The sequence below is a fragment of the Ceratotherium simum genome, chromosome 6 (genome assembly GCF_057802395.1).
Source record: "Ceratotherium simum simum isolate JZ-2026a chromosome 6, ASM5780239v1, whole genome shotgun sequence".
Classification (NCBI taxonomy): domain Eukaryota; kingdom Metazoa; phylum Chordata; class Mammalia; order Perissodactyla; family Rhinocerotidae; genus Ceratotherium; species Ceratotherium simum.
Genome location: NC_141905.1, coordinates 15476571 through 15498343, shown reverse-complemented (window position 1 = coordinate 15498343; position 21773 = coordinate 15476571). Strand labels below are relative to the sequence as shown.

The 21773-nt window shown below is 43.0% G+C and overlaps 1 protein-coding gene across 1 annotated transcript in view; it reads left to right on the top strand.

The window, feature by feature from the left end:
* Positions 1-19515, top strand: part of EDARADD (EDAR associated via death domain) — a 68090-nt gene extending 48575 nt beyond the window's left edge. The window contains exons 5-6 of the mRNA XM_004432394.3: positions 6995-7040; positions 18806-19515. Of these exons, the coding sequence (XP_004432451.1) occupies positions 6995-7040; positions 18806-19188 (429 nt within the window). The 3' untranslated portion in view covers positions 19189-19515. The remainder of the gene's footprint in view (positions 1-6994; positions 7041-18805) is intronic.
* The last annotated feature ends 2258 nt before the right edge of the window (positions 19516-21773 follow it).

The following is a 21773-nucleotide window of genomic DNA, read 5'->3' as shown; positions in this document are numbered from 1 at the left end:
ACATGCGGGATCTGTCTTGGGAATTCACACCACTAAAAGCTACTCGAGCTTCACTTGCCATGTGATGGGAGAGAGTTTGGAACATCTATGCTATAATAGCTAAATCCATGCTATTTAAGCCCTATGACTGTTGCACACTTAAGCATTTAAAATCATATTTTCAAACCAATTACTAAAATATTTTCTGAAAGCAGAGAGATTGAGCTTTAGCATTGGTTGTTCTCCTGAAGAAGCTATTTAAGTAATTTGACAAACTGGTACCTCAAGTGTGTAAGTCATTTGCATGGGAGGCATTTCTTCTCAGGCTCTTTGCCTGTAGTTTAGGTTGCTGTCACCAGATAAGCAAGGATAACTTGGTTTTGATCTTCATGGTGGTTTCCAGTCAGACTTAGGCTATAATCAGGTTAACCAACCTATCGTGTGCTTTCCCACTGAGTTATCCTCCCCTTATATGGAACTAGATAGTCCAGAAGAGTGTGTTTCACAGAAAACTAGCCTCTAGGTACTGGTTAGAACATTCCTCGTCAATCTGTCAGCGTCTTGGGCCCTTCAGTCCGTCCCCGTATGGACTGCATGTGGAGACACATTCATCTCTGAGTTGGGAACTTTCCCTGGGGTGTTTTCCTGGCCCCAGGGTCTCTGGTGCTCGGAGCTTGGTGTGAAATCACCAGGTACAAATCTCCCGAGATAGCTCTTCTTCAGCACCCAGTGCTTGCAGCTGCCGAAGCAGAAATGGGGCCTGACTACCAGTTAATAAACTAACCAAAGAGCAAAATTAGGGTAACCCAGCCAACGTTCTTTCTGCTCAAAGAATTCTTGCCAACAGTTAATACATTTGTCCAAATATCAGGTAATTCCCTCGTATTTACAATGAGAAGGTTTTACAAAATGGGAGTTTTCTTTAGCCTACTTGAATATATGAAATATTGGTGCTCAATTTTGCAGTACCTTCACATTTTCTAAGGAGATTAAAAAAATTTTTTTATTGTGGTAAAACACATATAATAATATTTACCATCTTGACCGTTTTTAACTGTACAGGTCAGTGGCATTAAGTATATACACATTGTTGTGCAACGGTCACTGTTATCCATCTCCAGAACTTTTTCATCTTCCCTAACTGAAACTCTGTACCCATTAAACACTAACTCCACTTTCTCCCCTCACCCCACTCACTGTACCCAATCAGGATTTTACTTTCTGTCTCTTTAATTTGACTCCTTTAGGTACCTCATATAAATTGAATCATGCAATATTTGTCTTTTTGTGTCTCACTTATTTCACTAAGCATAATGTCCTCAAGGTTCGTCCAAGTTGTAGCAAGTATCAGAATTTCCTTCCTTTTTAAGGCTGAGTAGTATTCCACGTTTTGTTAATTCATTCATCTGTCAATGGACATGTGGGTTGTTTCCATCTTTTTTCTTATCTACAGCTGTCTCTTTTGGCATACAGACTCAACCATACACAGAAACTATTCTCTTCCACAAAACCAACACTTTATACTTGAACTTCATTCAAAATTAAAACAAGGCCTTTGAACAGATATCTGCAGTGTTTCTCATTTCTACGATGATAGTTCTTAGCTCCTCAGCATTTGGAGGAGTAAATGAGCTAACCCAATACAGGGTCATTTGCCTGGCACATAGTGTGCACTCAGCAGAAGTCAGTCATTGGGAAATCGGGAAGGAATAAGGGAAAAAAGAAGGGGGCAGATGGCGGGGTTGGTTTCAAGAGTTGGCTTAGAATAAGGGAGACCTGTATGTGCTTCAAGGCCCAGGGATAGGATCCCCTGGAGGGAGAGGGACAGACGTTCGAGGGAGGGGCTGGAAGGGGATCATTTTAAGCCCCTGTCTCATTTCTCCTGCTCTCCTAGGTTGCTGACAGCTAAGCCCACTGATGCTCTGAGCCCCCCAACGCTGTCCTCTGTGTTCCTGGGTCAGTTTTAATGGAGCAGCGAGTGATCAAGCTGTGGCTTGTGAGGCTGAACACCATTCATTCCCTCAGACCCGGACCCAGTGTCGTAGGGACGTCACAGGGCTGGGCCTCCATGCCCAAGTCACAGCTCCCCCAGGCCCCTGGACTCCAGTTCCTAGAACTGTGCTTATGTTAGATTCCCACTACCAGCTTCCCTCCTGAGGATGGGTACTGGCCCTGGGTGTCATCTGCCCGCATTCCCTACTGGTGTGTCTCAGCCCTCTGATATCTGAGTGGAGCCCACATCTTTCTCTTGGAAATTCCCACACCAACTGCTTCCAGAACCATCAGAGAACTTGCCTCATCCTTTGTATCCCGTGTCTTGTCCATGAGCTGGGCCTCTGCTCCCTTGCCCATGTCAGACCACTCCTCAGGGCTGATCTGGTCCTGGAGGCAAATCTCATGTTGTAGCAAGAGGCCACCTTGCGGGGATTCTGAGTTCATTGAACCTCCATTAACATTTGTTTTTTTTTTTTTTTTTGTGAGGAAGATCAGCCCTGAGCTAACATCTGCCAATCCTCCCCTTTTTTGCTGAGGATGACTGGCCCTGGGCTAACATCCATCTTCCTCCACTTTATATGGGACGCCACCACAGCATGGCCTGACAAGTGGTGCATCGGTGCGTGCCCGGGGTTCCGAACCAGCAAACCCCGGGCCACCGCAGCAGAGCGCGCGCACTTAACCGCTTGCGCCACTGGGCCGGCCCCCATTAACATTTTTTGAACAGAGCATCTGAGCTCACTGCTAGTGATATAAAGACTAATAAGACATGCCCCACCCTTTGCAGTAAGTGCCATTAAAAATATCTGCACAGAGGGCCCGGCCCTGTGGCCGAGTGGTTAAAGTTCACGTTCTGCTTCGGTGGCCTGGGTTCGCAGATTTGGATCCCAGGTGCAGACCTACTCCACTCACCAGCCATGCTGTGGTGGTGTCCCACATACAAAAAAATAGAGGAGGATTGGCACAGATGTTAGCTCAGGGCAAATCTTCCTCAGCAAAAAAAAACAAAAAAAAATCTGCACAGAACCATAATTCAAGGATAAAAGATCAGCCTTGAAGATGGAAAGACACCATCTCTTTGGAGATGGGAATGAAGGGGAAGAATGGGGGCAAATATGTTGGTCCTACCTATGTCTCAGGGGATAAGGGGCATGAATGGGTATGAGGCCTTCAGCAGAGTGGAAAAGGTTTGGAGTAGGACCCAATAGGGCCTTAAGTAGGACAATTAGAAGGGAAACCAAGAGTGACCACGTTGCTGCTGGGCCCAGCTGAGATCAAATCTCATGAATGTGTGAGGTCTGTCACTTCTTTTTCCCCAGCAACACTCAGCGGTTTAGAGCAAGACTGGTAGAGTGGAGTTCATGCAGAGCTAAGGACTGGCAAGGGGCCCACAGCTGATGGACAAACCTAGGGTGTTTTTAAACATATCACTAAGATGCTTGACAATGACTAAGTGGACAGGAATCCGGGTGAGACCCGAAGGATGGAATGGAGGTGGAGGCCACACAACTGGTTACCAAGGAGATGAGGCCAAAGAGCAGGGTCAGAGGGAATGAGGGAGGGGTAAGGAAAGCATTGTGAAGAATGCAGTCCTTCCCCTTATCTGGAAAACATTGACTCCATGCTATATTTCAGTCTTCTTTCCTCCCTACCTCCCACTTGGCCTCCCCTCTGCAGATATTAGGTGTTATCTGTCTCAGATGTGCTAATCACCATGGTGCAACATGGGCGAGACCCTTTGCCTCGTAGTCTGGTGTCTCGTGCAGAAGAGAGATTCTTCAAACCTCTACGCTCAATGTAACAAGCGCCCTGTCGGGTGGCACATAGAGGATGCCATGGGAGCCCCCAGGGCACTTACTCCAGACTGGGAGTTTGCAGAAGCCTTCCTAGAGGAAGTGGGGTCTCCGCCGAGGCCTCAAAGATAAAAAAGAGTAAGCAGATAGAAGGGCTGGGTGAGGGGAGCATTTCAAGCGGACACAGCCGCACATGTGTGCTCTGGCCACCTCCATGTCCTCACTGCCCACCTGGTAGAAGCTAGCTTTGGCTTCCACCACTCTGCTAGAAGTCCTTTCAGAAATCACCACTTATCTCCTCACCAAATCTTGTCTCCACGTGGCCCTCAGAGCCCCTGACCATTCTGCAACTCTTGGTGCTGTCACCTCCTGCTTCTCTCCCCTCCTCTCCAAGCCCCCTTCTCTGCTTCCTTTTCTCATTTTCTCCCTTGCCACCGAATCGCAGGTGTTCGGATACTCCTCAAGGTTGTGACCTCACATCTTGCTCTCCACAGCCTCTCTCTTCTTCTATAATCACTTCAACGTCCATATTTCCCTCTCCGGCCCTGGCCTCTCCAAGGACTAGTACCATGTGTTCAACTGCCACGGACGTCGCATCGTCTTATCCGTCACCTCCTCACAACTTGCTCTTCATTTCGCCTCCTTTCACTCATCCCCCTAATGGCTGTATCTCTGCAGTGGCTCCAGCTTTATCCCTTCCTCTCCTAGGCAAGTGGTTTGGGGTCTCCTTGATCCTTGCCCACGAGTCAGTCATGCTCCCCCACGCCAGTCACCTGGCCTCCACGCCCTCCCTGACCACCGCGGATACCTACACTCCAGCTGCTCTAATCCTAGACAGCTCTGAGAGTGCCCTGCTTCTGAGGAGAGTCCTTTAATGACTCTCCATGATCTACAATATGAAGTCCAGCTCCTTAGACAAGCTTTCAGGCCTCAATCCGCCTCAGTTCTTTTTTCCCGTCTCATCTCCCTCTAGTTCCCCTTTCATTGCCTTTGCTTAAGACAAAATACCCTACAGGGGCCCCATGATTTTCCATTTCCTTGCCAACTCACGTGGAACTCTGGCTAAATGCCCTTTCCCCCTAAGTCCCCACTCTCCAAATCCTCAGCAAGGCTCATCCCAAATGTCTCTGATTCAAAGAAACCTCCACTGGTTTTTCTGTTGGGAGAAACTTCTCCCCTCTGACTTTATCTCTGCCTCCCTAACGGACTCACCATCTTCTGCCTTGTATTTTAATTATTCGTGTGCCTGTCTATTTCCCCAGCATATCGGCAGGCAGGCCTTGAGATCAGGGGTCAGGTCCTTTTATTTTTGTATATAGGTTCCAACATGGGGTCTTGATGTATTAGCTTGCTCAATAAAGAGGTGTTGAATGTAGACATGAATGTGGTTTCAGTAAGACCCTAAAAAACACAAAAATGAGTCTTTTCTCATTTCACTCAGAAAACTAACCTAAAAAGTAGCATAATATAATAATCAGAGCAAGAACAAAAGGTCATAGATATTAAGCTAAATTCTATCTTCATCCCCCTTCACAAGTGATTCTGAGTCCTGTCCCTTGTCCACATCAGGGGGCTGATTCTGGCCAGATATTGACTTTGGTCAAATTTTCTCCAGATTATGAGAAATCAAGTCAAATATGCTGTGTAATGTAGTCCTTACTTAAAGGAAAGTTCGTGATTTAGCAGGGACCTCAATTGAACCACAAAATCTGTCAAGTTTTAACATTCATGTCTCTTAACCCTGCCTGAAGGTCCTGTTTCTGTTTCCTCCGGCAAGTTTCCAATTCAGTGAGCAGAACCGTGACCATGTTGATAAAAGAGCAGGCCTATCCGATCCTGCTGGAGTCATGCAGATGTAAAAAGGCAGGTCCCTGCATGACCTGGCGACTAGTGCATAGTGGCCCTAACATCCCGGAGCTTCTGGGTTTAGCCTTGTAAAAGTACAAAGTTGCGTAGAAGAATTTGTGTCCTTTCAGAGACTTCCTGTAACTCTTACAAACTATGTATACATATGGTGTGCAAGTTGCTTTTGTTCCGGTAAGGACAGCGGTGAGGAACGAGACTCAAACAGAAGCTAGAAATATTTAGACTAGTGAGGAGGAAAAATCTAGCTGGTAAGACATAGGAATGCTTCTTGTGTGGAAAAAAAAATGAGGCTTGTAATTAGACAAATGTGTGTACACTGCTGAGACATGGGGATTTATGAGCCAGGAGCAAGGAGAAAGGCTTCTAGAAGATGAAGAGAAAAAGACTGTTTAAAATGTTTGACACCAGGGAGTTAGCACGTCTTTAAGGGTGAAACTCTCAGAGATCTGAGGATGTAGAGCACCTTAGAGGTAAGCTAATCTCTCAGCACCTCCATGTACAAACGAGGAATCAGAGACCAGCACTGGGAAGTGAGGCGCCCGGGATTATGAGTGCAGCTCGACCCTGAACTCCAGCGCTGCTTCTGCAGTTCTGTGGATGGAGCGGGTGATGTGAGCTAGAGAGAGGTTTTAGTTGTATAAAGATGGAGGGAATATAAACAAACATATCCTGGGGCTAGTCTCTTCTGCTGACTTTATTGAAAATGCTCGCCCACACGCACGCACACGCACGCACACGCACGCACACGCACACACACCCTCCAAGAAGATCAGAGTAAATCCCTCCACGTGGCATATCCCATAGCATGGTCTTGGCTGTAAAAATAGAACCCTAGTCAGATGTGCTGAAACACGATTACCTCTCAAGAGATTTGGACACTGCTTTTTTAACAGTTTCTCTTTGCTGCTTTGTAGTATATACTTAAAAAGTATAGTAGATAAAGGAAAGAATTGTAACCTAGACAGACAAACAACAAGCCCAACAAAAAGTATAAAATAAGGAATAATCCATGGGAATAAAATAAGGAAAATAATCCATAATGTGAAATAAAAATAAAACAATAGCACATTGTAGTGTGCATTGATACATTTTTTTAAAAAATAGGGACAGTAATTCATTTAATAGACTTTTGTTGAGTGTTTTCCGTGTGCCGGGTGCTGAGGACCCAGCACAGGGAACAAATGGACAAAGCTCCTGCCCTTCTAGAGGGAGCTGTATAGTTCACTACCCATTAAAATACCATTCTTAAGATCCATTGCCCCGCCCAGATTTGGGTGGAAATTTAACTAAATTGGAAAATTGATACTATCTCTGTTCGCTAATGGGTATGATTTTAATGACGGTTGCTTTTTGGTTTTTAGGGAGAAGAAAATGGCTTTCCAGACAGTACTGGAGATCCCCTTTCAGGTAAATGATTGACTCTAACGATTTCTGGGCTGCAGTGATAGCTAGTGTGGCTAAATTAAAGGTAATTGGAGAATGTGTTTATCATTAACTTTCAAAATGTATATTACAACTAGAGAAACTTCCCAACCACATGCCGTGGTGAACTGCAAGGAAATCTTACAAGATTTCACGAAAGCCTTCAAAGAGCATTGTCTCTGAGTTAACCCTTCTCTACCTGTGAGGGGCACAGCAGAGTCCTGAATTGGGCAGGTTTAGGCTTGGTCAGAACCGAGCACACCCCACCTCTCTCTGAGTTCTGGGAGCCACAGGGTTGGTGGAGAACTCCGCCAGGTGGAAGAGAGCAGTGGGACTTAGGCAAACCCAAGAGCGTGGGGAGGGCCAGCTCAGCCGTCCACTGCCTCCACTCCCTCTCTGTGCCCCTCCTGACATTAGCCATGTGCTATTCCCCACCCTTTTCTGCTTTTAGTGTGTTTAACCAAAGAAACATTAAAGTTTGTCTCCCCCTCCCCTTTTTTTATTGTGAGACAGAACCTTTGGCAATGTTTAGATTTCTTATTAATCAATCATGGGGAAAATATGGAATGAGCATTAAAATAAGTTACCAAAATAATAATTAAAAAACAAAAAACCTCACCAACATTTTCTACATCTTTTAAAACATATATTGAATGCACTGAGTCATCAGGGTTTCTTTCTTTCTTTCTTCTTAAAGGAGTGGGGTGGGGGGACCCATAAGACCCTTGGGATAATCTGTCATCACTCCCAGACTGTGCCCAGGTAAGCATTCTGAAAATCAGAACATGCAGTGCATAACCAACTCTTTTTTTCCCTTAGAAACATGATGCTAGCAACAGTTATCTCTGGGTGGTAGATTCTAGGTAATTTTTTTCGTTCAACATGTTTTGATTAATGAAGGACGCACTGTGTGCCAGGCTCTTTAAGGAGGCCATGTGGCAGAAGTGCAGCTCTGGGAGACAGAAGTTGGGATTCTGGTTCCAGCTCAGCCACCACCTTGCTGTGATTAGAGAGATTTGGTGAGATGAACTTCCAGTGGAGCCTTCCCACCAGGTTTCGTGGGACAGGCCCAATGTCCAGGGTCCCATCCGGACACCCCTTTGGAACTCACCTTCCTTGGACCACACACCACTCCTACCAGAGGCTGATAATTATCCCTTGTCCACAAATGCTGCAGTGGACCCAGGCTCAAATTAGAAGCACCTAGCTGGGTGACATGGAGGAGGGAAAGCATATTGGCAACAAGCAGAGGCAATTTTTATTTTCTTTCCACTCTCCTATATTTTAAAAATTTCAAAATTTAAAAAAATTTTAAATTGAGAAATAAATTTTCTAAAATTTAAAAATTTTAAAACATGATTAGGTATCAGAAAAATCTCCCCCATGCCCAAAACTTTAATCTGTATATACAAATGTATATATAACAAATGATCAGATATAGGCAGATACATACAATGCATAGTAAAATAAGCAAAAGAATCTCTGAAAGGCTAACTGTGATTGACCTGGGTGGTAAGAGCATGAATTTTTTCTTGCATATGCTCATCTGAATTTTCAGATTTTCTGTGACAAGCACGTATTTCTTTTTAATAGGGAAAAAAAAACCTATATTTGAACTTTTTAAAGACTGACACCCCACACACTAATGTGAAATGGCAGCTAAAATGAAAATGAATAAAGTAAGTTGGTTAGCGGGGCCGGCCCCGTGGCTTAGTGGTTGAGTGCGCTGCGCTCCGCTACTGGTGGCCCGGGTTTGGATCCCGGGCGCGCACCGACGCACCGCTTGTCCGGCCATGCTGAGGTGGCATCCCACGTACAGCAACTAGAAGGATGTGCAACTATGTGGTACAACTGTCTACTGGGGCTTTGGGGAGAAAAGGGGAAAAAAAAAAACAGGAGGATTGACAATAGATGTTAGCTCAGGGCTGGTCTTCCTCAGCAAAAAGGGGAGGATTGGCATGGATGTTAGCTCAGAGCTGATCTTCCTCCTAAAAAAAAAAAAAAAAGGAAGTTGTTTAGGAATATCTATAAACCGTTCAGGGATTCTTAAGTGTTAAGGTCATTATTAATAGATTAACTTTCTTCAAGTTTTGGATTATCTCTAAAAATTTTACCTATGTCAAAATAAAATGGAAGACTCTCAAAGAGAAAACTTTTCACAGTGATAGCGGTAATGTTATTGAGAGCAGGGACTGTGCTGTTGAAGTTGGCATCTTCAGCGCTAGCATGGTGCTCTGCATGCAGGAGTGTTCAGGTGTTTGGTTGGTTGAGTTTTTAGGGTTTTTTTTTTAATAAGTAAATGAGAGGCATAGACTTGATGGCTTTGCTCTTGGATGAACTGGCAAAAGCAGATCTGCATAGTTGGTCTTTGAATGAGAGTAGCAATTTAAGAAAGATTTATTTTATTGTTTTATTTACAAACACTAATTTAGCATTTACTGTGAATACCAGGCCTGCTTCCAAGTACTTTACAAACGTAAAGTGTTCATGACAACTCTATGCATAGGTCCAATTATTTTCTTCCCCAGGTAGATGTGATGGAAGCAGTGCTGGGTCTCAAGGCTGGTGCTCTGTCACACAGGCCCTAAGTGGGGTTCAAGCCCCTGGCCTGGCCCCGAGCTCACTGCCAACCGCCACACCAGGCTGCCTCTTTACTGGTCAAATGCATCACCTCTGTAGTACACCCATTGAATGCTTGGGTGTCCTACAAGGAGGCGAAGGTCAGACTTCTCTCAGTGTCTTAAGCTGAAACAAAGCCAAAAATCAGTCAGCCCCACTCCCACAAAAGTCAGTCTCTGAGCCGCTGAAATACCTATCACAAAAGCTTGCTACTTTCCCTGGATAAGGCCTTCTGACCTTAACTCAGAGCCTGGCTTTTTATTTAATTCTCATAATTTGAAAACCTTAGTTATCTGTGATCCAGTTTATAGCTGGTTAAAATAGGAGGGTGGAGGGTACTGCGATAAAAGGAGGCACGAGACAGGAGTGAGAAGTGACAGCTGACAGTTTGTAATCAAGGAAAGAAAAAGAATACAATTCAAAGTCAGCTACCACTGAAAAAGCAATGCCCCCTTTGTGGAACCGTTGCACACAGAAGCAAACAGCCCTGGGGCAGAGCACGAGAAAGAAGAAGATCTTCATAGTGATGCCCTGGATTAAAACAACAACAAACGACGTTCAGTTTACCCTGTTAAAGGAGACATTGAAGTTTTACAGTGTTTTTATACAAATTTTCAAAATGAAGACTTTTGGGCGTTAAAGAAATAAGGCTCAGTTATAAGAAAGAAAATTCCCCAAATTGGAAAATAAAAACCTCTTGTATTTGCTTCTAGTGGTGGTAGATATCACACGGACCGTGACACTTTCTGCACCTGTTCTCAGCAGTTGCCGGTTTTTCAAGGATGACTTTCTGACGACCTCGAATAATTCAGCACTTGCCTAATCTAAATCTAATTTCCCCATAGAAATGAATGTAAAATAGGATTTTCATTTTTCTCGAATTAGGTCCATAAAATGATACTTTGTTAATATATTGTCACATAATTTCAGAATTCAAATTCACATAAAATTCTATGCTGAATTTTAATCTGAGTCCTTTCTTACGTAAGAGTTTATTTCATTTTTTCACATGCCTTCCACACTCCAATATTGTTTGATGACAAAATTGAAGCCCAGTGTGATTTACTAGATCCATCCAATTTGTCAGTGAGACTCCCCGGTGCTGCCGCCAACTCCATGTCTCCTGGATCGAAGGGTATTTTAGAGAGAGAAAATGAAATCATATTGTTTTTCCCTTTGGTTAAGAGATCAAACGCCCACCAAAAGCCCTTGGGTCAGTTTTTAGTAGATAAAAATAAGTCTTCATCACTTTCCAGCTCATAGCATATCACTACCTACCTCTGACGAATAATGTGGTATGTGCGCACCCCAGTGATTTATCAAAGCCATAAACTGGCATTTTAAATATATTTCTTTCCAACCACACTGGAAACCACACACAGAAAAAAGCATGAATTTATACCCTTAATAAACATAACTGCAGAAGTATTTGACTCTACATCGACACTTGTTGGTGTTTTGCAGGCTCCAAATCTGATAATTTATAGACACCTGGATAGAGTTATTTTATTTCAGAACCACAATATTTTGCTATCTGCAAAGTTGCCGATGAAAATGTTTACTATTTAGGGCCGGCCCCGTGGCTTAGCGGTTGGGTGCACGCGCTCCGCTGCTGGCGGCCTGGGTTCGGATCCCAGGCACGCACCGACGCACTGCTCCGGCCATGCTGAGGCCGCGTCTCACATAAGCAACTAGAAGGATGTGCAGCTATGACATACAACTATCTACTGGGGCTTTGGGGGAAAAAAATAAATAAATAAAATTATAAAAAAAAAAAGAAAATGTTTACTATTTAGTTATTTGAACTAACTCAAGCCCCAGTTATCTGGGAGCATTATTATAAACAATCTGAGGGCTAACAGTGGCACCGAGCGCATTGGAGGGAAAGACCCTGTGCTTATAGCTCTCGAAACCGGAGTGCGGGAGATAAAGTGGCTAAGACGGCACCTCCCCTGCAGGGAGACACATTAAGTCAATCTGTGATCCACTGCCAACATCCTGACTGGAGCCATCTTCTAGGCTTAGCTAATCATGACCTTTGTGAATTCTGAATCTTGTTCCAGTTTACAATTAACTGTTAATTAATTAACTGTAAATTGAGTGTTTTATAAACTGCCAGCCCCGAATTTAAGGATTAGACACTGCACCATTGGACATGAACTGTTTCTTACAATTCTTTTAAATGACATAGACATACTTTGTTGATGAAATGCTTGCTTCCTGAACTCTTCCTTAAAGTATAATGTAAAATGTGTGTGAGAGAGGATGAAGAGTAGGGGTGAGGGGCAGAAAACTCCCCACAGAAAGATCCATTCATCAGCTTGTGAGTGTGGGGAAATATTATTATCTATCCACAGACTCTTTATCACCAAACAGACATGCTATCTCTCAAAGACAAGCAGCTGTAATTCCAGAATCTAACTTTCGCAGGCCCTTCTGACTAAGAACTGACTCTGTAGATGTCTTTAAGGCAATGGTTTTCACCCATGGCTGCACATTAGAATTCCCAGGAGAGCTTTTAAAAATTCCCACGTCCTGCCTGCACCCCAGACCAATTAAATAAGGATTTTGGGTAGGACCAGACATGAGGATTTTGTAAATCTTCTGCAGGGGACGTGGGAAGAGTTTCATCTCTCCCGCACCTCTTGGGTGTGGCTCAAGTTGAGAACCACTGCTTTAAAAAAGGCTGTTGGTTATGATCCCTCAGCTACAGCTACTAATTCTTTGTTGCGTGTTTACCACGTGCTAGGAGGAGGCTTTAACGGACGGTCTCATTTAATCCTCTCAACAGCCTTATGAGATAGGTATTGCTCTGCCTGCACTGGGAGTGAGGACACGGGCTTAGCAAGCTCGAGAACCTGCCAAGCTGCACACCTGCACAGTGTTAACCGGGATTGACAGTCAGTTGGCATGCCTCTAAAGCTCTTGTCGTTAATTTCTGTGATACACAGGGTACTCCTTCTCCATAGCAACTGGTAATCTTCAGTAATCTTTCTTCTGCCTTGTATATATTCAGCACTAAAAATGTTTCAGTTGATTTGAAAATGTCTACATACCTCTTCATAGGCTGCCCAGAGGTTTCTAATTTGACTATTTCTCTATGTCACACTCTTCATTGATTTGATTTACTCAACAAATATTCTCGAATGCCTACTGCATGCCTGGAATGAAGTGGTGACATCAGACATCAAAGTCCGTTTCTTCTAGGAGCTTATATACTAGTTGGGAGTGACAGGCAATAAACATAAATAAGTAAGTACATAGGGTGGTAGGTGCCTTGAGGAAAATAAATGAGGGTAATGGGATTTTGCCTGGCAGAGGGAGGGCGCTGCATTAGCTAAGAAGGTGCACCAAGACCTAAGTAATGCAAAGGAGCCAGCCATGTGGAGATCTGAGGAAAGGGGACTGCAGGGAGAAGAACTAGCTGGTGCAAATGTCCTGAGGCAGGGCTGAGCTTAGTGTTCTAGGGACAAGTGTGGGCAGCGAAGAGCAGTAGAGAAGGAGGTGAGCTGGGAGATGTCAGCAGAGACCAGACTATGTGGAGATTCTTTCTTCCTGTCTCCTTAAAAAAATAAATGTAAAGCCTAACATCTTTAAATAGCATTTACATAAGATTTGACAAAAATGCTTTCACATCACTTATCTCATTTAACTCATGAGCTATAGGAATTATTATCATCTCCATCTTATAGATGAGGAATCTGAAGTCCATAGATGTTAAATGCCTTGAGAAGTCAAGCTCTAGGAAGTTGGAGCACTGGGATTTTATGAGGCCCATCTGATACAGATCCAGAATCGGCATGATTCAGGATTATGCGTGTAAAGGATTCAGTGCAGGGCTGGTTACACACTAGGCACTTGATAAATGAGTTATTGTGAGGATGAAAACCCACTGAGAAATCTGGCCCTTCCTCCTCTGATAAATTCTTCCTTAGTTCATGTGACCACTCAAACTAAAGTTACAGAGAGCAAGTCCTTCCAGAGTTTTGGCCTCTAAAATAAGAAGTCATCATAAATTAACGGTGGGTTCCATTCTTGCTTTGCATCAGTGGAAAATATACAGGTCAAGTGTCAAAATATGGCAAGTGGGGACCCTAATTATTAGAGAATCTAAGTGAATTTTCATTCATAATTACCTTCTTTGTTTTCAATAACCCTCTCCTTTCTTCCCCAAATCTAGAATTGATCCATCTTTTTGTATTTTAAGACCAATTCTATACTGTTTTCCACCAAAATCTGTTTACTGCCAGCAGACACCAGCAACATTCTCTTTCCTTTACTATTAATTCTCTCTTCAGGTTCTAAAATTCATTAAACAATAATAACAAATCTACCCCGATTTGTCCTGAGGACAAAGCACAGTTCTCATTCATTCATTCATTTAGCAAACAATTTTTGAGTTTCTACTGTACAGCAAGGTTGTGCTTGTCATTTGAAAGGCATCAAATAATAATCCCATTTTTCCCCCATTTCTGATGAAAATTTCTTTGGTCCTAAGTCTCTCTCTCCCCACAATTGTTTCTTCCCCAAGGCATGGCACAGTCCATCCTTTATGTGTACTGTTGCGTGACAGGTGTTTAAAGGATGGCAGGACAAAATGTATCTGATAGGAAAAAAACATATTTTCCTGCTTAAGTCCCCCAGAGAGCTAATTATAGTTTATGATTCTAAAAGGCAGCTTTAAATTCACTAGTGTTGGCAGTTCGTGTAGATTCCACTTCAGTAAATGGTTTGTCATTTGTGTCATTGCAAATACAAAGGAACACATCAATAGGTTTTTGGCACATCATTTATTTTTAAAACAAACTGGTAAATGGTCAATGTAATTGTTCAAAGAAATAAAACCTTCTCATACACTAGAAGGTTTCAAGGAGCTTCACAGAAACCTTACTGATCTTTTTATTCTTCTTCTTGACACTAAAGGAGAAAACATTGCCAATACTGAATCTTACAGAAGTAACATAGAGAGGACCTTCAGACGTTTAATTCTGGACTTAGAGGTTATGGCCTACTTTATATTTCTGTGATATTTAAAAATTTTTTAAGTATCCTAATAAACACAATAATTATAGAAAATTAGGAAATATCTATTGTTAACATTTTTGTTATACATAATTCCAGATTTTTCTCTATGCCTATGAATGTGTATATAATATACTTTACATGGATATGAATGACTGTATTATTTGTTTTTACAAAAACTGAATTATGCCTATTCTTTGGTGACCTGCTTTCTTTTCCACTTGGCAGAATATTGTTAATTTGACCCTATCTTTAAATCAGGGCAAAGAAAATTGCAAAATTTCCCTTATACCCCTCTTTTAGTGAGAAACCACCTTCACCATTAGAAAGTTCTTTTTTTAGATAAATCAACTTCTGTCCCACCGTGCAGCTAAAGTCTTCTTTATACACCATTGTTACTGTTGCTGAAGAATAACTTCCCCTATATTACATAGAAATGTAATTCAACATTTTAAAACTCTAAGATATGGAACACACTGCAGAAGGATATGAGTCTGTTCTCAGGGCATTTGAGGTATAATGAGGAGCAAGAAAACCATACAGAATGTCTCACTGCTGGGCAGAGTCAGGAGATGCAAACAAAATGATGGGGTTCCAAGTGAGACGACATTCCAGGCAGGAGCCTGGAAGACTTCATGGAAGAGGTGGCTCTGAGGCGGGTTTTATAGGATGGATGAAATTTGGTAGAGGAAGGGAATTTTAATAGAGGAAGTTCAGGAAGAGGGAGAAGGAAAGAAGAGAGAAAACTGATCAGAGAGAAAACACCAGAAAAAGCACGGAGGTAGAAAAATAGAAGGTATACTTTCTCCACCTATGAAATTGACAAGGATTTTTTAAAACTAATACTTGGCACTGACAAAAGGTGAAGTGGGATAAGCACCATCACGACACACTCTGGTTGGAGTATCAATTGGTACAGCCTTTATTTCTGGAAAGCAATTTTGGGCATATGCATTGATAGCCTTAGAATGCTCATACCTGGGCCTAATAATCCCATTATTGGTGAGATGATTAAAGATGGGGCCAAATACACATGCAAGGGTCTGCATGGAATTGTTACTCATAATCATGAAAATTTGGGAAAATCCTAAATGTTCAATAGTTTATACAAAATCCATAATCATATATAATTTCTAAATTTTCTACACTGAGCTTATATTAGTTTTTCTTTTAATTTAATTAAGCTTAAAAAAACGAAAATTCAGGTTGTCTATTCAGGGAATGGAATAGTCTAGATTGTCTGGAGCACAGGTTATATTAAGGAAGTCATGGGGAACGAGACAGGAGTAGTAACACAGAGAGCTTCCAGTGGAGGCTGCGACATTGTAACTGGATGGACGTGGTGAAAAAGTCTGTAAGGACGCCAGGGAACTGCAAGTGTCAATAGGGGAGTTGAGGTGCTTTTGGTGCATAGGGGGAGAAATTTAAGTCCTGTTTTAGGTCCACTGAGTTGGAGATGTCACCTGGACATCAAGAGGAGCTTTCCAGTAGTCGGTTCTGGAACACAGGAGAATGGGCAGGTTTAATCATTCATTTATTCACTCACTCATTCAATAAACACTGGCTAAGCATTTACTGTATGCTTAGTATGTAGGAAAGGGCAGTGCTGGGTCCTGCGGATGCAGTAAGAAAGGGCCTTCCATTCTAGTGGGAGAGCCTTGTAGAGGTTGTTGGGAGTGGAGGAGATGACCAAAGGGAGAGAATGTGGAAGGGGAAAGTTTAGGGCTAAGAACAGAACTGGAGCACCTTCTTATAACTCCCAAGGACTCAGCGATGAGACAGGCTGGGATCTCAGCATGTCAGGCAGACAAGGGAAGGGATGTGGCTGAGACATGGTGGGATGTTCTGTTGATATGGGGTTTGGCTGTCAGAAGGAACCTTCAGAGAGGACACAGCCTGCAATGCTATATACAGTGTCCAAAGGGCAAAAGAGTCTTGGGTCCAGTTCTGGAGGCAGCCGTATCCAAGGGGAGCTAGTGTGATGGGGGCATTAGCAGCAATAGGAGGTCCTGGTGATCCTCAAAGTCAGGTGGGGATCTGCTTCTCTGATCTGGATTTTCCTGCTCAAGCAGAGCTGGACTCTGGCCAGCAGTTGGGGTGCAGGGAACTGGGTCCAGTCTCCACAAGGTTTGGCAGGAACTAGGCTGGGTCACATGCTGCTTGAAGCCAAAGATGAAGATTAAGAACATGGTGAGGGATTGGAGACAGCAGGTTTTGAATTCTCCTTCTAAAATTTTAACAGTGGATAAAAGAAGTGTAAGAGAAAAATGGCTTCGGCAAGTTATGAAACCAGAGGAGGTTCTTATTTTTTATGATCGAGGAGCCCTAGACATATTTTTGTAGATAAAGGAAAGAGAATCAAAGAGATGGGTGGTGGAGATGAGGGGAAAGAAAGGAGATGTTTGATGAAACAAATCACAGAGAAGGTAGGAAGGGGTAGGCTCAAAGGCATAAGTGAAGCTTGGCAAAGAGGAGGGATGGTTTTTGATAAGTCTTCTCTGTGTTAAGCTAAACAATATATTTGTTAATGTAATACATTGTTTTAGTTATCACAGAAATATAACAGCAATAGAGAAAATTTGGAAAATAGAAACATAGTCCTACCATATTAACACAATAGCTGTTATTATTTTTGTGCATTTCCTTCTGTAGTAATGTTTAGAGTTTTCACATAGTTCTAATCGTAGAGTACATACATTCCTTTTATCTTGCATTTTTGACTTAACCCTATGGAATAAGCATTTTCTAGGTTGCTACCTAGCCTTCAAAATTATTTAAACAATATTCCATCAAGTAGTACCATAATTTATTTCACTAGTCCCATAATTTTGACACTTAAGGTGTTTAAAATATGGATAATATAAAAAAGACTAATAATTTTCATGTATGTACATTTTTAGATTCTCTCCTTTGGCTGGATTCCCAGGAGCTATATTAGTAGGTCAAAGAGTATGGACATAATTTCCATGGCTCTTGTCATCATTTGTACTTGCCTCAAAATTGCTGGTTCTCAACCTTACAATCACCAAAGTGACTCCCTTTTTCCAAATTCTTTACTTTCCTAATTGGAAAGTCCACAGCTTAGTGTAATAAAGGCCATCACAACCTCCCAGAATTTTCTAAGCCAGTGATGTCTAGCGTAGCCTTTGACTGTTAAAATCCCTAGTCAGAGGGATCAGGAGACCCAGTGCTGTTGTGGAATCTAAGTCACTGAGGTTGTCATGCTGTGTAGATACTGCTTACAATTCTATTATAAATGACTGACAAAACCTCTTAGCTGCTAAATTCATCCTCCTGCTAACACGCTTCCCGGTACTAAGCGGGTTGTAAGAATGCTGCCCTTCCTCTGGGCTGTGGCTGCTCTTCTTGGTGAGGCTCAGCTCAAAAGCCTCCCACTCATCCATCCCACTGTACACACCTCAGGGTGTTGGCTTCACTTCAAAGGCAGCCCCATGAGTGAAGAAAACACAGATAAAGGCAAAGGAATGATAAGATGGCTGTAAATTTAAAAAGTAAGTTTTCTGGCATTATCAATTATCACTCATTTTCAAATATGTGTATGGAGTGGATATTCCAGTTTTTAGTATGTTTTTTTTAAGACCTTTTAAAGAGTTGTGCAATCCTTTATACCCTAACATGCTATGTTTGGCATTAAAAAGCTGTCGGGGCTGACTTGTAACTTGGAAGGGGTAAGGGTTGAGGTGCAGGCAAGTATGGGCTGGTTTACTCGTGGGTCAGCCGAGTCTGACCCCCACTGGACTGGTGGTCTGCCCACAGAGAGAGCTCTGCTCCTCGGAGCCCTCCTTCTGGCCAGCAGTCTCACAAATGCACATTTGTAAGACAGAGAGAGTCTCAGAAAGAGAGAGAAACTGGTCTTATAAAATCTTGCTGCTGCTTCCAGCTAAGCAACCGTCTTTGGCTATCAAGAACAACACATTATTGTGTGAGTATATAGAAATGACGATCCTGAAATCTTCCTCCATAAGGTACTCTGTGTTATGCTTACACTGATGCTATTGACGATGCAGCAGGAAAATAAAGGACGGAAGAGATGAACGTGTGTCTTAGGCCTTTTGCTGACATGTGGATTGTACTGTTTGTTCCTGCAGATATAGGCAAGGACAAGTCCTGCAAGGAGAACTGTCCTTGTTCCTCCTGCTCGCTCCGGGCCCCCACCATAAGTGACTTGCTCAATGATCAGGACTTACTAGATGTGATCAGAATAAAGCTGGATCCATGTCACCCAACAGTCAAAAACTGGAGGAATTTTGCAAGCAAATGGGGCATGCCCTATGATGAACTGTGTTTCCTGGAGCAGAGGCCCCAGAGCCCCACCTTGGAGTTCTTGCTCCGGAACAGTCAGAGGTCGGTGGGCCAGCTGATGGAGCTCTGCAGGCTCTACCACAGGGCCGACGTGGAGAGGGTCCTGCGCAGGTGGGTGGACGAGGAGTGGCCCAAGAGGGGCCGTGGAGACCACGCCAGGAACTTCTAGACCTCTGCTCCTTCTTGTTGGCCTCTTCAGACATGGAAACAACCACAGGTTAAGGAGGAATGTGAATCTGTTCTTTTTTAAGAGTTTAGGATAAGGATATGGAACAGTGGACATTGGTTTTCCCCAAAGCTGGTGGTTTTGTGGAGGGGTAGGTTATGTTTTGGTGGTGGATATTCATTTGTTTAGTTTTGCACATCTGTTTTAATTTAATATTTGAATCTAGAACTGGGAAACATGTTTTGTAGGCTCGTATAAAGACCAGGGCCAAAGCCTATCATCAGAATGGATTCGTGCCATGATGAAAATAAAATTATCTTCTTCCTTAAATACTGCTGAAGACTGAAATAGGAACTAAGATTGTTGATGGCCCCAGACAATCATCATCCCTAAGACCCTTCAAGATCAACAGCACTCCCACAGCTTAGAAGAAAACGATAGGGAGAAGTTAACCCTGTTTGGTCTGTTTGTTACTTTTTTTGTTAGGTGAATTAGAGGATACTGGTATTATGTGGTGATACCCTTCAGAACATATGTGCCATCTTTTTAATTCAAATACGTTATAAACTGCACTATCAAAAATGTCATTTGCTGAAGTATTTTTGAAAGAAATAAACCGATGGATATTGGGAGGACAGGAATTAGTAGAGTGATAAGGACCATGGGTAAGGTGTTTGACAAAGAGTGCTCAAAATGCCCTGTGTTACCCATGACTTTTTAAAAGTTAATTTAAAATTTACTTTGACATATTTTGTACAAGGCTGAGGGTTTTGCCCCTGAGATGAAGCTCGGTTACGAAATAGATAAAAATCAGCTGGCCCAAAGGTGCAGTGTGACCACCTCTAGTACCTATTGTCCCAGCTTAAATCAGGGCCCAATAACATTATACAGCAGGTTAGCCAAGAAGGGGGAATCTTTAAGGGTGATGCTGGGAGGGAAGATATGCACTAAAATCCAAATTTAAAAAAATTTTTAAACCAAGTGAAAAATTGGATCCGAAGAATATGTAATGTTCTTATTTGATGGTTTAGGGGGAGGAAGAGTGTGGCGATAGGAGAGTTGGTTATTGGAGAGATCATATTTTTCTAGTTTTTTGGGGGGAAAAAAGAGATAGAAGGCAGAGCCTTGGTTTGCTTGACAATTTCATAAAAGTGCTATTTGGTTTTGGCTATGGGTTTAGAAGGTTAGGGCACTTTGTTCAATTTGGGAGAATTCTGTATAAATCCCTGATTAAAACAAGCAAAAATGGTGAACAGTATTGATTGGAGTACAAGAAAGATTAGGATCAACTCAAAATTATTTTCTAAAACACCACCATTTTTTTCCACTAATGGTTACAGTGGATTTTCTGGGGTTGCTAATATATAAAGTCAGCTTCACCAGCAAAAGTAAACTCTAAACTAGCACAGTCTACTGTAGAGACTTATTCACACTTCTGATTCAGTGTTAATCACACCCAGCTCATCTTCCCTTGTCAGATTTATCAGATAAATGTCAGGTTTATCACAAGATTTATTTAAAGTAACAGGCAGTAATAAAATGTAGAGATTTTAAAAAATAGATTCTTTTGCAAATTGATGTTGAATGAGGTGGTTGTTAAATATTTATTGTCAGCCACATTCCAGGCCCTTGTCAGGGGGCTCTAATCTTCTAGTAATTTGATTTTATGTACCATGTTCTCATTAAATGACATGGGGCACGTCCTCATATGTTGTCCCAAATTTACTGTGGGAAAATATAGACGAGCTTCTGGCATTGATTGTTGACGTTTTAGGGAAATGGAACTAAGGGGTGTGATTATTGGGTGTTTTGTGGTCCCAGACCCCCAGCAGTTGGATGCTCATCACTGCTTGTATCCTGCACCCCCTTGGATATAAGGAATGGGTCCCAGCCTGACAGATGTCCACCAACTGCTGCCTGGCCAGGTGTCACCAGAAAGTCCCTTCCCTCCCCATGCTGCTGGGGAACTCCCTCCACTCCTTTCCTTTCACAGTCCCCTCTCTCATCTCCACCCAGGCAGACTTGTCACCTCAACTCAACAGCAGCCTTCAGGGTCTGTGACCACGCAGAGGAAGTAGGAGAGGGGAGACGGAGGTGGGGGAGGGGGAAACCCCTGTCTGCTCCCCTTCCTCAGCCTGCTCCTTCCTCCCACCACCTCTAGGCCTCGACCTCCCCAAACAGGGTCAGGAAAGAACAGGTGGTACCTCCACCCCTACTCCCAGCCATCATTCCCACCGAGGGAGGTTGGGAAGGTTTCCCTTATTTCCTGAGACTCCCTCCACCTCTGATTGACAAGGGGCAGAGGAGCAGCAAAAAGAAAGGGCAAGCTGAGGGAGGAGGGGATGGAAATAACACCCACCCCACTGCCCTCCCCTCCCTCCCCTGCTGCCCCACGCACTTCCCTGGTCTTCCCCCTAGTTCCCGGCTCAGTGAAGGCCCTGCTCGATTGAAAGCCACAGCAGGCCACAGGCCACTCTCCGTGGCTTGGAACAGCAGCTGAGGGAGGTGGGCCTCTAACTCCCTCCAGTAGGGCCACAGCTGCAAATGAAAAGTAAAACCAAGTTCCTAATATCCCAGATTTAAAATCT